Source organism: Electrona antarctica (assembly GCF_951216825.1).
Source record: "Electrona antarctica genome assembly, chromosome: 4".
NCBI lineage: Eukaryota > Metazoa > Chordata > Actinopteri > Myctophiformes > Myctophidae > Electrona > Electrona antarctica.
The window spans coordinates 26,269,092-26,284,907 of NC_136809.1; the positions used below are offsets into that span (position 1 = coordinate 26,269,092).

A 15,816-nucleotide genomic window follows, 5' to 3' on the forward strand; every position below is an offset into this window, starting at 1 on the left:
AGTCACGGGTTCACTGTGCGCGCACACGCACAGTGAACCACACACACACACACACACACACACACACACACACACACACACACACACACACACACACACACACACACACACACACACACACACACACACACACACACACACACACACACACACACACACACACACACACACACACACACACACACACACACACACACACACACACACACACACACACACACACACACACACACACACACACACACACACACACACACACACACACACACACACGCGCGGACATGTCACACGCACAGTTGCACACACAAACACACACAACAGACATAAACGCGATCACCACCACAGGCATACACAAACACACAAACAGTGTCACTGTGCGTACAGTACCCCTCATAACTAGGTTAAACAGGCTTCTGTCATTAATCACAGATAAACATCAAAGGAGATGGAGAACGGAACACTAACACCAACACACAACCGGCCATCAGACACATCAAATAATACACATCCACCCACTGCAGCCCACACACACACACACACACACACACACACACACACACACACACACACAGCTAGGGCTTTTTGGATGGGGGCATGACCATATGTACTGAAGCCATAAAGCAGCACTCAATCGTGCCACAATCTAGCTTTGGTGTGTTTTGTGTGTGTGCTGTGTTCACACATTATGTGCCTTCCCTTCTCGTGCAGCAGCTATAAAAGGGTGTTTTATACAGTACTTCATGATCTACAAGTCACAATGTGTCGTAGACTCGGAGCGCAAAATCTGCGTTGATAGTTCATGGCTATGAAAAACTATGTAAAACGAGACAGAGAGAGACAGAATGAGAAACACAGAGAGAGAGAGAGAGAGAGAGAGAGAGAGAGAGAGAGAGAGAGAGAGAGAGAAAGGGTGGGGAGTGGCTACCTCAAATCCTGCTTCGGCTCATTTAGAGGCGTTTCATAGCGAGCGTTAAATGGCGCTGCTTGGACAGCTGGCGTGACTGTTTGCACACACAGCCGCTTCTTTACGGCGTGCTCAGACCACGGCTCTCTGCAGGTGCAGCATTGCTGCTGTAAATGCACAATGCACACTTTGACTGGCCCGGGCACGGCACTCCTCAGCCCAGAGTGACCGTTTCTGTCTGTTTCTTAACACTCAACTTTGACCCCATGTGTCTCCTCCAATCAGCACAGGCGCAACGGGGTAAAACTGTCTGGTTCTGGTGTGTGTGTGTGTGTGTGTGTGTGTGTGTGTGTGTGTGTGTGTGTGTGTGTGTGTGTGTGTGTGTGTGTGTGTGTGTGTGTGTGTTCGCAGTATATGTGTACAGTCAAGTAAGGGTGTGTATGGACACTGGTTATGACACATAGCAACCATAACTGGAAAATAGGATAAGAAGAACAAAGAAAAAAAATAATACGGCATCATTACTGATTCAGAGCATGTGAAGCATCTTATAACAGACAGTGCTTTGATGCATCGACAGGCAGAATAAAAGAGATGGAGACTGACACACAACGGAGGGATAGAAGAAGCAGGGAAATGAGGAAAGGAGGGAGAGACGGAGAGCAGGGAAAGAGGGTTAGACGGGGAGGAGGGAGAGAGGTATCAGGAGGAGAGGAGAATAGAAAGAGGAAACAGAGAGAGAGAGGGTTAGACGGGGAGGAGGGAGAGAGGTATCAGGAGGAGAGGAGAATAGAAAGAGGGTTAGACGGGGAGGAGGGAGAGAGGTATCAGGAGGAGAGGAGAATAGAAAGGGGAAACCGAGAGAGAGAGAATGGAGAAGAGGAGGGAGAGAGGGGAGGAGGGAGAGAGGTATCAGGAGGAGAGGAGAATAGAAAGGGGAAACAGAGAGAGAGAGAATGGAGAAGAAGAGCGCCAGGCGAGGAACACCCGAGGGGAAGAGGAGTGAGAGAGAGGAAAAGAATAAAGGGAAGGGAAGATGAGGCAGACGAGGAGGGTATATGGGGGGGGCGGGGGGGGGGTGGAAGGGAGCATGAGGAAGAGATGACAACCTCTCCCTGTTACCCTCTCTCTCTCCCGACCTGCTCAGACAGTGGGGTGAAGAGTTCAGGCTCTTCAAAGACTGCAGTGTGGAGACGGAACCACAGCAGCCTAGCCCGGAGAGGACTCCACATTCGCGCGCACGCGCACGCACACACACACACACACACACACACACACACACACACACACACACACACACACACACACACACACACACACACACACACACACACACACACACACACCACACAACACACAACACACAACACACACACACACACACACACACACACACACACACACACACACACACACACACACACACACACACACACACACACACACAGCTGCTAGCTAGCTGCTATTGCTGCTAGCTGCTACTAGCGTTGATCCTAGAACAGCCAGCTTTAAATAGCCCAGCCTCCTGACAGTAGCCTGGAAGCACCCTCACGTCTGACTGTACTGTACAGCGACGGTGGAACAAGACTTCCCCATAACAACGGCCCCCGGAACAGCCCTTATAAAGCTCTCTCAAAACCAGCTTGTGTGAGTCTCTCTCTCTCTGTGTGTGTGTGTGTGTGTGTGTGTGTGTGTGTGTGTGTGTGCGCAGGGAGGAGGGACGAGCCTTATCTTAAGGAAAAAGAGTGTTATCTTAGGAAGTCAAAGGCTGTGAGTGCACTTGTAGGCTGATTAATGATCTCTCCATAAAATGAACCTATCGCTACATTGCGCTTAAATCCAGCCACCCAGGAAGTGAACACAGAGACCAGACTTGCGCCATGATGGAGGGAGAGAGAGACCGGCGAGAGTGGGGAAGAAAGCACAAGAGATTAGATAAAGACATAGAGAATGAGAGAGAGAGGGGGGGGGGGGGGGGATAGAGGAGATAGAAGAGAGAACGAAAGTCATCGTGTACTGTACTTGACTTAACTGAGACATGGAGAGTGTGAGAGAGATGGAGCTGGGGAAAGGAACAGAGAGAGAGAGAGAGAGAGAGAGAGAGAGAGAGAGAGGTGGAGGGAGAGAGAGAGAGAGAGAGAGAGAGAGGTGGAGGGAGCACGGGAGGGAGGGCGGTGGTAAGGGAGGTCATGGAGCGGGCACATAGAGAGGGCATGGCGAGGGCACCAGTCAGAGCTGTGGAGCTTTAGATAAAGTGATTGAGGCGTTGTGCCAGAGAGCCGTCTGCCTCGAGCAGCCTCACATACGTGTTGCATTCTGGGAATTTTCCCTTGAACACTCATGTCTGGTGAGGTTATGGATAAATTATCAGCTTTAGACGCACCAAATGGTTTTGCTCTTTGGATGCGATTGTTGTGTGTGTGGGTGCATAACGTGTATGTGTTTCGGGAACATGAGCAATTGTGAAAGCACGTGTGAATCATTTCACCCAAAGGACTCGTCTCGGCACCCACTATCCCCTTTTTCTTCCATACGGTATTTCCCTTCAATCACAGGCTCTCTAAGTAATTAGCCAGGGTGACAACCACTGTGACTGCACAAATGACTGTCAAGCCTTTTAAGTGTATGTGTGTGCGCGCGTGCATGCGTGTGTCTGTGCATGCTATGAGGCTGGGGGTATGTAATGAGCAAGTGTAACCAGTCCAAAGTGTGAGATCACACCCACAGTACAGTGAGGCTGGCATGGCAGCAGAGCTGTACAATTAAATGTGTATTTTTACTGTCCAGTTAATAATCATCAAGATATCAGGGCCTCGGAAATGTACCAACGGTTTTTGTTTCACTGAGGCCTCTGTAGTTAAAGACAAAGTCAACTAATTCAATTGACTTTTTAATTATAGTTCCCGAGTCATTGAGGCCAACAAGTGTCCAGTAAAATAACTGGGATAATAGGTTCAGCCATAATGGTGGGAATGGTGAGAACCTTGTATGAGCCCTTTATGGGTTTCCTTTCTCATCTGCACTTATTTTCTGTCTTTTTAATAATGTTACCTTTTGTTGTGAATGTTTGAATTGTGTGCATAATTAAAACTATAACTAAATAAAACTAAAGCCATAATGGTGCAGGTCCAGTGCAGTGCAGCATGTTCTATCTTACCTATAGAGAGGATGGCTAGATGAGTGTCGAGTGGGTAGGTGGAAGGCATGGCTGTCACGAACACACTGGCCAGCCTGGTGTAGCCGACACGCACGCATGCACACGCACACACAGTCGCACACACACACACACACACACACACACACACACACATCCCAACACCCACCCTACCTCACGTTACTTACTGTATTACACACTCTCCCACCGCTAGCCGTCTCTGTGTGGTGCCATGTACCTCCCTGGCCCTACAACACCAATGCCCATCTGGCCCGGGTCTGCTAGTGCTCAACTAGCTGCCGGCACCGGGGACTATTTAGCTGGGCATAATTAGCCCCCAGACGCCAGGCAGCCTGGCTTTAAACAACACAGATGTGGGGGAGGTACTGCGACTACTGGTGGAAACGCAGCCACTCGCCACCAGCAAACACCAGGTCATACGCGGGTATAGGAGGGAGGGAGGGGGGGAGAGAGAGAGAAAGATGAAGGGATAGAAGAGGCAAAGAAGAGGAGCAGAAAGAGTAGCTGGAGAGGAGATGGGAGGTAGAGGAGTGAGAGACAGAAAGGAGAAGGAGTGGGGGGGCGGGGGGAGTGGAGAGGAGAGGAGATGGGAGGTAGAGGAGTGAGAGACAGAAAGGAGAAGGAGTGGGGGGGCGGGGGGAGTGGAGAGGAGAGGAGATGGGAGGTAGAGGAGTGAGAGACAGAAAGAAGAAGGAGTGGGGGGGCGGGGGGAGTGGGGTGGAAGGAGAAGTGACCTAGTTAGAGAGATGATGCAAGTCGTGTTACAGCACAACAGACCATAATGATGACAACCCAGTACTGCTGCTGCTGACTGGCCAATGAATGGTGGGGGGAATTCAATTAAGGCTCTATGTCTTATTGGCTATGCTGGTTAGGAGAGGAATGAGGAGACAGGCATTTACATTCACAGTCAAACAGCCGCGGTGGCACAATGCTTAAGTCTAATCTGTACGCAATCCCATTTTCTTATTTGCGTCCTCCTGACTGCGTTACACTGCACTGGAGTCGACCTTTGTCAGCAAGGGCGGGGGTACCGGGGCTCAGGGAAGGGTTACAGTTGAAACGGTCTTGAACCAAGACCTTGTGGCCGTCGAAACGCGGCGTGCGTGACCGCATGACAGCACTGACCTTCCTCGTAGCTACACCCCCCACCTCCCTCTCTCTCTCTCTCTTTCGCTTTCCTTTTCTCCTTCTCTAAAAAAAAAACACCCCACTCTCTCTCCTGCCCTCCTCCCCTCCCCTCCCGAGGTCATGTGAGGGTCTAGTCTCGGTGTCAGAGCTGTCACTCCAGACGGCCCTTCTCCATCCTACAAGCCGCCCCCGCTGTTGCCATGGCGATGGACGGCACTGCGCTCCGAGGGCTGTGAGGGGGCAGAGAGACACAGAGAGAGAGAGAGAGAGAGAGAGAGAAGAGAAAGGTAACGAGGGAAAGAGGGAGCCAGTGGAATGAGATGGAGAGGAGACGAGCGCTGCGGCATCTTGTGCCTAACCCAGGTCAGAGGAGACGAGAGGAGAGCAGGATAAATGCTGAAGATAGCCACGCTGCTTAAGGACAAAAACATGAGGATAGAACGGATAATGTTAGAACTGCAGGAAGTTGAGAGAGAGAGAGAGAGAGAGAGAGAGAGAGGGGGGGGGGGGGGAGAGAGAGAGATGGAGAGAGCAAGGGAGAGAGAGAGAGAGAGAGAGAGAGAGAGAGAGGGACGGAGGGAGGGAGGGGAAGGAAAGAGAGATAGAGGGTGATGAAACAAAGAACAAAGGCGAGAGCAGCACATTGGAGGAATCACTAGGATGCATGTGTGTGCGTGCACACTCATGTGTGTGCGTGCACACATACACACACCCCCAATATCTAATTTTCCCTTTCTCTGTTGCTTACAAGCACCAAATCTAATCTCGCTCTCACACACACAAGCAGCCAGCCACAGACACACAAATATGCCCATGCACGCGAGTCAGACATAAACCCACACAGATCCGCATGTATCGCGCACGCGCGCACACACACACACACACACACACACACACACACACACACACACACACACACACACACACACACACACACACACACACACACACACACACACACACACACACACACACACACACACACACACACACACACACACACACACACACACACACACACACACACACACACACACACACACACACACAGGGAACGTGACCTGGGGGCAGGCAGCAGAGCAGCACACGTGTAGTACCGCAGCGCTCACAGCCAGCATGACTCACTCCAACACCAGCCTTACAGCCAGAACAATGGCAGCTGGTGTGTGAGTCCATCTCACACACACGCACGCATGCATGCATGCACGCACTATACAGTGTATCTCCGATACACACGCATCGCAGATACGTGATTTGAACCCATGCAAAGTCCCTTCCCCCTTACACTCACGTCACACGTTTGCTGATACAGGATGAGGGTCTGGGGGATGAAGGCCCAAGTCTCTGTATACTCGTGTTTTGAACACACATGGACACTGCCTACACACTTCTACTGCTTTATTAACCTGCCTACACACTCCTACTGCTTTATTAACCTGCCTACACCCTCCTACTGCTTTATTAACCTGCCTGCACCCTCCTACTGCTTTATTAACCTGCCTACACACTCCTACTGCTTTATTAACCTGCCTACACACTCCTACTGCTTTATTAACCTGCCTACACTCTTACTGCTGTATTAACCTGCCTACACCCTCCTACTGCTTTATTAACCTGCCTACACCCTCCTACTGCTTTATTAACCTGCCTGCACCCTCCTACTGCTTTATTAACCTGCCTACACACTCCTACTGCTTTATTAACCTGCCTGCACCCTCCTACTGCTTTATTAACCTGCCTACACACTCCTACTGCTTTATTAACCTGCTGCCTACACACTCCTACTGCTTTATTAACCTGCTGCCTACACACTCCTACTGCTTTATTAACCTGCCTACACACTCCTACTGCTTTATTAACCTGCCTACACACTCCTACTGCTTTATTAACCTGCTGCCTACACACTCATACTGCTTTATTAACCTGCCTACACACTCCTACTGCTGTATTAACCTGCCTACACCCTCCTACTGCTTTATTAACCTGCTGCCTACACACTCCTACTGCTTTTTAACCTGCTGCCTACACACTCCTACTGCTTTTTAACCTGCCTGCACCCTCCTACTGCTTTATTAACCTGCTTGCACACTCCTACTGCTTTATTAACCTGCCTACACACTCCTACTGCTTTATTAACCTGCCTACACCCTCCTACTGCTTTATTAACCTGCCTACACCCTCCTACTGCTTTATTAACCTGCCTACACCCTCCTACTGCTTTATTAACCTGCTGCCTACACCCTCCTACTGCTTTATTAACCTGCTGCCTACACCCTCCTACTGCTTTATTAACCTGCCTACACACTCCTACTGCTTTATTAACCTGCCTACACACTCCTACTGCTTTATTAACCTGCCTGCACCCTCCTACTGCTTTATTAACCTGCCTACACACTCCTACTGCTTTATTAACCTGCCTACACCCTCCTACTGCTTTATTAACCTGCCTACACACTCCTACTGCTTTATTAACCTGCCTACACCCTCCTACTGCTTTAATAACCTGCCTACACCCTCCTACTGCTTTATTAACCTGCCTACACACTCCTACTGCTTTATTAACCTGCTGCCTACACACTCCTACTGCTTTATTAACCTGCCTACACCCTCCTACTGCTTTATTAACCTGCCTACACCCTCCTACTACTTTATTAACCTGCCTACACACTCCTACTGCTTTATTAACCTGCTGCCTACACACTCCTACTGCTTTATTAACCTGCCTACACCCTCCTACTGCTTTATTAACCTGCCTACACCCTCCTACTGCTGTATTAACCTGCCTACACACTCCTACTGCTTTATTAACCTGCCTACACACTCCTACTCCTATGCAACACATAACTGGGGTGAGCCAAATATGTGGCCTATAGATATAATTTAACATAATAACACTATTTATTTGATTACATTATAGAACAAAGTAGTCTCATGCAATATGTTCCCGTCACATCTGAAATACAAATATATAACTTGACATTTCTTTGTGCAGAACAATGAATCATATATGATCACTTGCATGGTCCATCATTCTGTACCCCATATATCCAGCCATATAGAGTAAAACAATGCTTTTCCCCCCTGATGATCATGTAGTGGCTATTTCTATTTGTACATACTTGAGCAAATGATGCACTTGATAGGGTGAGGGACCCACTTCAGCAGCCCACACTGGACAAACACCTCCAACAAACGCACTTGAACGAGACACGGCACTTGATCGTGTTTTGGGTGGGACTAAAAATAAGCAGCTAAACTTTCATTAGCAGCGACACGAGGTGAAGAGTAATTGGGACCAAAAAAAACCGAACAAAAACAGAGCACAATTGATGTTACAGTGGTACAAAGGCAGATGCAGCGTGATGGAACATGTGTGAAAACACATAATAGTCACACAATAGTAGTTTCCACGTAATAGTCAAATACTTTCACACCTGAAATATTTACTGTAGTTTGATGTATAACACTGAGAACTGTCAATGTGCTGCTGTTTGCCAAAACACTTAAGCTGACTGTGATCACAATAATATCCAACGCTGTGAAAACAAAAGGGCCTGCTGAGACTTTAATTCATCCATTTGGTTATATTAACACAACACTCAAGAGATAAATGAACACTTTAAAGTGTACAACCACTGACCAACCACTGACCAAACAGACTGAGTGAATAGACTCACTCAGTCTGTAAGTCATCAAGACCCTCTTTGACTTCACATACATGTTATTGTTTATACACTACAGTACATTGTAGCGAAAATAGCTGATCTACAAGCTCACAACGTATTGAATTCCGAATTCCGATGTACTGTGAGCTTGTAGACCTTTTTTATTTTTGCCCATGTGCCCAAAATAGTGACACCAGGGTTAATGTGGTTATGTGGCAGGGGGGCCTTCGAAAATAACACATGACGAATGTTTCCTTGTCTGTGGAGACGAGGTGGGGAGGGCCGGGGCAGTGGGGGGAGGTTTGGGATGAGGTTGTACAGTAGGTGTCTGTGGAGACGAGGTGGGGAGGGCCGGGGCAGTGGGGGGAGGTTTGGGATGAGGTTGTACAGTGGGTGTCTGTGGAGACGAGGTGGGGAGGGCCGGGGCAGTGGGGGGAGGTTTGGGATGAGGTTGTACAGTAGGTGTCTGTGGAGACGAGGTGGGGAGGGCCGGGGCAGTGGGGGGAGGTTTGGGATGAGGTTGTACAGTAGGTGTCTGTGGAGACGAGGTGGGGAGGGCCGGGGCAGTGGGGGGAGGTTTGGGATGAGGTTGTACAGTAGGTGTCTGTGGAGACGAGGTGGGGAGGGCCGGGGCAGTGGGGGGAGGTTTGGGATGAGGTTGTACAGTAGGTGTCTGTGGAGACGAGGTGGGGAGGGCCGGGGCAGTGGGGGGAGGTTTGGGTTGAGGTTGTACGGTAGGTGTCTGTGGAGACGAGGTGGGGAGGGCCGGGGCAGTGGGGGGAGGTTTGGGTTGAGGTTGTACGGTAGGTGTCTGTGGAGACGAGGTGGGGAGGGCCGGGGCAGTGGGGGGAGGTTTGGGATGAGGTTGTGCAATGTAGCGCATGGATACACCTTGATCGATGGCTTTGTTTTGGAGTGGGATTTCACAGGAGAAACGAAGACTATCGACTGCACAACATAAAAATAAGGCGAAGAATTGACCCTGAGCCTACCGGTGGCCCTCCTTCACCACATCTTAGATAGAGAGAGGGAGAGAGAGACCAGAGAGAGAGAGAGAAAGAGAGATGAGATAGAGGGATGGAAAATGAAGAGCTGAGAGGAGGGTGACCCGTGTATCGCCACACTGGGGACACTTTTCCGACCAAAATATTGTGCAGCTGAGACCAAGCAAAGACCATTTCCACAAGATGAGCTTCTTCTGCAGACAGCCTCTGTTCACCTTTAACAACAACTACATTTATGGCTTCTTCTTTGAGATGAGAGCCAGGGTTGGAAAACACAATCCTTTTATGGTGCTCCACATTGTGACCTTTGACCCGCACCCTCTGAGCTCCTATTGGCTGATGTGAGACACCCGGAGACCGTCCCCATTCAGCAGCACAACAAATAAAAGTGCATAAAGTGCCCGACCTGAGCTTAACACACGCACGCGCGCACACGCGCGCACACACACACACACACACACACACACACACACACACACACACACACACACACGCGCGCGCACGCACGCAGCGAAAAACATTATGATTGATGAACATTTCACATTATTAAATTGTTGCCAACAGTATCACGCTTAGCATTCTGCTGTGGAGTTTAGGTTGTGGGCTGTGTAAATGTTTTTTTTTTTTTTTTAGAGGTGTATCACCATCAATACGGATTAAATTTAAAGCGCATTTCCAGATTTAGAGGGGATTACTAGGCTGCTAGGAGGCAGAATGGTTTGTGACTGGTTGATGCCTGGGTCAGCCTGAGGTTTGTGGGGCTGATTTGAATATGTTGTTCTACCAGCCCTGTGTGCTTGGTGAAGTGGACAGCTGGAAAATGGAAATTCCATGGAAGTTCACTTCAAGGATCTGAATTTTGGAACCATTTCTGGACAATGGTTTATAAAGAATCCATCCATTTTTTCCATCTAGAGCAGGTTAAAGTACCATGCTGAATTCAACATAAAGTACATCAGTCAGTGTCTATTCACAGTTTCGGTCCGATATCGTATATAAACATAGACCATTTTCCCATTCATGTCTTTATTTTTAGATATTTGCATTTTCACTTTAAATAGGGTAATTAGTCGCTCATTAAAACCCTGCACGGGGCCAAAAGTCCAGCCCGGTCCTGCTAAAGCCCGACATGGTTCTGCAATATAATAAGCCTGAGTCCGACACCAAATGAATGTAATCTCTCTCTGCACAGTCTGCTGTGCACTCTCTCTGATGTGCGCAGCTCAACTCTATGATGTGTGCTCACTCGCACTGATCCACGCAGACACAGAACATGTCCCAAACCCGGAGGTAAACTTGTTATAATATGATACCGTGCTACCGAAAAAAGCTCATAGCTTATCAATACCGTGTTCCCGACCTACTGTCCCTTACATGAACTGGATTTTATTCTTAAGCAAAATCGAACAGCCCTAGTATTTGATAGCCATTGAAATGTTACTGAACTGAACTTACCTGAATAACATAATTTAAGTGTTGTTATAAATCATGGACGTTTGCATTTTGACAATAAATAATAACCGCACAATTATATTTAGCTTACTGGATTTAGCCGGGGAGCCACAGCCCCAAAAGCTCAACAGTTAAGGATTAACCTGTTTTTTTCTATTCATTTTGTCATTAAGGTCCACAGAATGAGAGGCCTGCTCTGCCGGAAACATCGCGGAAAAAAGTTATGGCCATTTTTGTATACCACACCATAGACAACCAATATAAGGCAACATTTTCCAAATTCCATCATGCTTTAAGTAGCATGTGACAATTGTGACATGTCAAACTAGGGGGTTTTCATGATTCTGAATCCATTCCAAGCATTAGTTTTGCACAAAAAACACTCCTTGGCCTAAATTCGGCCATAGCCACAAATGTGCCCAAAATGTGCTGACCTCATCACATTTGTGATGACGGCTATGGCCGTTTTTAGGCCAAGGAGTGTTTTTCGCACAAAACTAATGCTTGGAATGGATTCAGAATCATGAAACCCCCTAGTTTGACATGTTCACAATTGTCACATGCTACTTAAAGCATGATGGAATTTGGAAAATGTTGCCTTTTATTGGTTGTCTATGGTGGTGTGGTATACAAAAATGGCCATAACTTTTTTTCGCGATGTTTCCGGCAGAGCAGGCCTCTCATTCTGTGGACCTTAACCCTTTCAGTGCTATCATTTATTGAAACATTAGGATCTAATTCACGCCAGCATTTTTGAAATTTGAGCTCTTATTTTGAAAAGCCGCCATTTCCGCTCCACTTGCAGTAGGCCTAAATTAGGAATTTACACAGAGCTGGGCCGGCCTTGTTTACATTGTGAATCCAGACCGGAGCCCTGCAGAGCTCCAGATCGTCAGCTCTGTGCCGTCAAAGAAACGCTGTTTTGACCAAAATGCCATCTGGGACAAGGAATAGGAGATACAGGCGATTGAAAGAAATGGATAGAATGGATTATTATGGCGACGACGATCTAAGATGGGCGATCCAGTGCTGTGCTAACAACACAGCTAGCTAACCGGCTAACGTAAGTAGCAGTTTGGCTCGAGCAATCGAACGCTCTATAAAAGCACAATTGCCGAAGGGCTTCGGCAATGGCGTTAAGTGTAAGTATCAAAATTAGGCTTCAATTGACAAAGTTTTCGGCAATGGCGCTGAAAGTATTAATGACCAAATGAATAGAAAAAACACAAATAAAAATCACAGGTCCTGTCCAATGTTGGGCCTGTGGCTCCCCGGCTATTACCTATCACAAGCAAAGGAGATTTTTCATACCATACGGAAATGAATGAAAGCCAAAGGCTTCCTTCAAAATCAAAAAAACACAATATGCTTTGTAAAATGTTTGGCAGTAATGTAAAGTATACAGAGAGCTGTAGTCAATGGAATAAACACGTCACACTGCTGGCATGGTCCTTTAATTTAATGTAATGTATGACAGGCGAAGCCGACAACCATGATGAGCCTATCAATCACGCATTCGTTAAGATGCATGTCAGTGCATCTGTATGGTCAATCCCACCAGATCTTTCTACATGTGTCACATATACACTGTCATCCTCTCTGCTTTCCTACAGTCCATTTCAGTGAGTAGGCACATAGGAGTGTACTAATCAATCTACTTTAATAAGAGCAACTACGATATAAACAAAGATCACACGATGATTAATACGTTCAGTAATAGCCAGTGATATACTTCAAATTCTTGTCAGCTTTTGTATGGTTTGTATGGCTAAGTGTCAAACTCAATTCTCGAAATATATGGAACGGAAGATTTATTTCAAATGCTGGATAAGGTAATGAAACTCTTCATATGCTGTACACAGTATACGTCAACATACCGAATATCCTACCTGACAGTTTTATCAGCAGTTCCGAGGCCACTTTGACATTGATGTCCTGGTTCATCATGCTGTTCTTGAGCCTGGGGCTTCCCTCCCGCGGTTTGAGGGGCACCTTTAGGCGCTCGGCAATGGCCCCCATGGCCCCCGTGGGCCCATCCTGGCAGAAGGTAGCAGGGAAGCTTGGCTGTCCCGGACCCTGGGACTGGGAGGCCGGCCTGGGGCTCAGGGCCTCCTCAGCCTGGGGCTCCTCCTTCAGGTGGAACGGAGACTTGAGAGCCTCTCTCTGGTTGGCCGCTGAAAGGATGGAGGAAGGAGAGATGGAGAAGTGGTTAAAGGGATGGAAAGAGGAACCATGCGCTGTAGGAGTCTTGCATGTGTTTTGTGTATTAGATTGCACAAAACACAAGTGTGCCTGCAAATCATACATACACGTTGGATAAAGGATTTCTAGTTTTAAAACAAAACGGACTCTCGGCCAATCATGGTCACTCCATCGTTTATAAAAATACATCAACACAATTGAGCGTAACTGTTGACGCTGAAAAAGAAAAAGCATGTGCGCATCATTCAGCCTTTACCTACAATGGAGAGCTGTACATATTTGGTGGCTTCAACTCTCGTCACTTCAATGATCTGTGGAAGTACAATCCAGAGACTTTCTCCTGGAAGGAGGTTAAACCCAACAGCAGCCATCAATGTATGATGGCTGCTGTTGCATGGTGGGAGATCGTATCATCCTCTTTGGAGGATTCAGTGATGACATGTTTATCTTAAACTTGAGTCCTAGTCTGAAGACATTATGCAAGCTAGCAGTTATTCAGTACGGTCTGGAACAGTCTGAACTCCCACACAACATCCGGTGGGAACTGGAAGCCATGACAAAATAAAAACTAAGCTACGATGACAATAAGTTGACAATTTCATCAAAGGATAAAAAACTGCACTAACATGTTAGGGAGGGACTAGTGGAGAAGAGATCCAGTAGAACTAAAAGACATTTTATGTTGCACTTGGGTGGTTCCAGTCCTATCTGATTGACAGCCCATACATCCAGAAAGAAAAGTCCTATCTGATTGACAGCCCATACATCCAAACAGAAAAGTCCTATCTGATTGACAGCCCATACATCCAGAAAGAAAAGTCCTATCTGATTGACAGCCCATACATTCAAACAGAAAAGTCCTATCTGATTGACAGCCCATACATCCAGACAGAAAAGTCCTGTCTGATCCTCTCAGATCCCCCTGACCTCGGGTGTCCTGCAAGGATAAATCCTGGGCCCATTATTATTCTCCAGTTACATGCTCTCACTTGGCCATATTATACGAAAAATAAAATCAACTTTCATTGTTACGCAGATGATTCTCAGTTATGCATCCCCCTCAAACCTGGCAGCACATATAATTTATATCCCAGATCCTCACTTGTCTGTCGGACATCAACTGCTCGATGTCCCAGAACTTCCTCCAGCTTAATGATTCTAAATCTGAAATCCTCCTCTTTGGCCCCCCAAATTCCATCCCCGCTTGGCAACCTGTCCAATAACGTAAAAGTGTAGCTTGTAATCTAGACATGATGTTTGACTCCAGTCTATCATTTAATCAGCAAGTGAAGATGGTACAATCCTGTTTTTTCAACTCAGAAATATAGCAAAAATATAATCATATTCTGACCTTGAGAAGGTAATTCATGCTTTCATCACCTCACTTCACCTTCCCAATGGGAAGAAGTGTGAAAGATTAACCATGCATATTAAGGAATTATTATATTTTATGATACAGATTATGTAGTTCTCAAAGTGGGGTCCTTGACTGTGCCAAAATAATGAATGAATATAGCATCAAAATCAATTTAACCACTATAAATCTCGTCTCAGTGCTGTGAGTTTGTAGATCTGCTATTTTCAAATGAATAATTCAAATCTTACAATAGAGAACAATTTTAATTATGACAAAAGTTTACACAAATCTTTTCTTCTAATGAGCAAAAGAAATTAAGAAACAATCAAGGATAAAACGCAATAATGTCCAGGACTTATTTCCACTGTGGTCCTCCTGTGGTGTTAAGTAATATGCCTTTGCCCTCCCCTAAAAGCTTGCGTCTCTATTCTTGCACTCAGACTAATAATATTAGCTGGAGCATAGACCATATTTCTGTAGTCATATTATGACTTTGGCCACAGAAATATGGTCTGGGCACTGTGCCTCTTAAAAATGATTTATTTGTAATGTTGTTGATCTCGGAGCTGAATTCAGGTCTACAGTTGCACGTGTTTGTTCATTAAAGCATCTGCTAAATGCCTTATAAGGTAAATGTTAAGACGTAGTACGGGTAGAGGGTTGGCATAGGGGAGGCAGAAGGGCAGGAGATAGAGGGGCCAGAAATGGGTCACGGCTAAGACGGGATGAAATTGGTTTGACATTTTGAGAACTCTGTCAACTCTGAAGACGCCGTGAAGAAGAACGTGGCTTAAATAATGTTTGGGTTTGTGTAATAACTGTTTAATTCAACACAGCAATAACAACGGGCCGTGGAAACCATGGAACCGCTCTAGATCCTTTCAAGCTCAAAATCTCATGCAGTGCGTTTCTTAACCCTGCATGCA

At 46.9% G+C, this 15,816-nt stretch overlaps 1 protein-coding gene across 6 annotated transcripts in view; it reads right to left on the reverse strand.

Moving 5' to 3' along the window:
* The window catches only part of znf827 (zinc finger protein 827), a 123,746-nt gene that overhangs the window by 52,037 nt on the left and 55,893 nt on the right, over positions 1-15,816 (reverse strand). For 4 of the 6 annotated variants that reach the window (XM_079499989.1, XM_079499990.1, XM_079499987.1 and 1 more), the window contains exon 5: positions 13,209-13,505. In XM_079499989.1, coding sequence (XP_079356115.1) covers positions 13,209-13,505 — 297 coding nt within the window. The remainder of the gene's footprint in view (positions 1-13,208; positions 13,506-15,816) is intronic. The other 2 variants (XM_079499988.1, XM_079499992.1) reach the window with 1 other exon arrangement.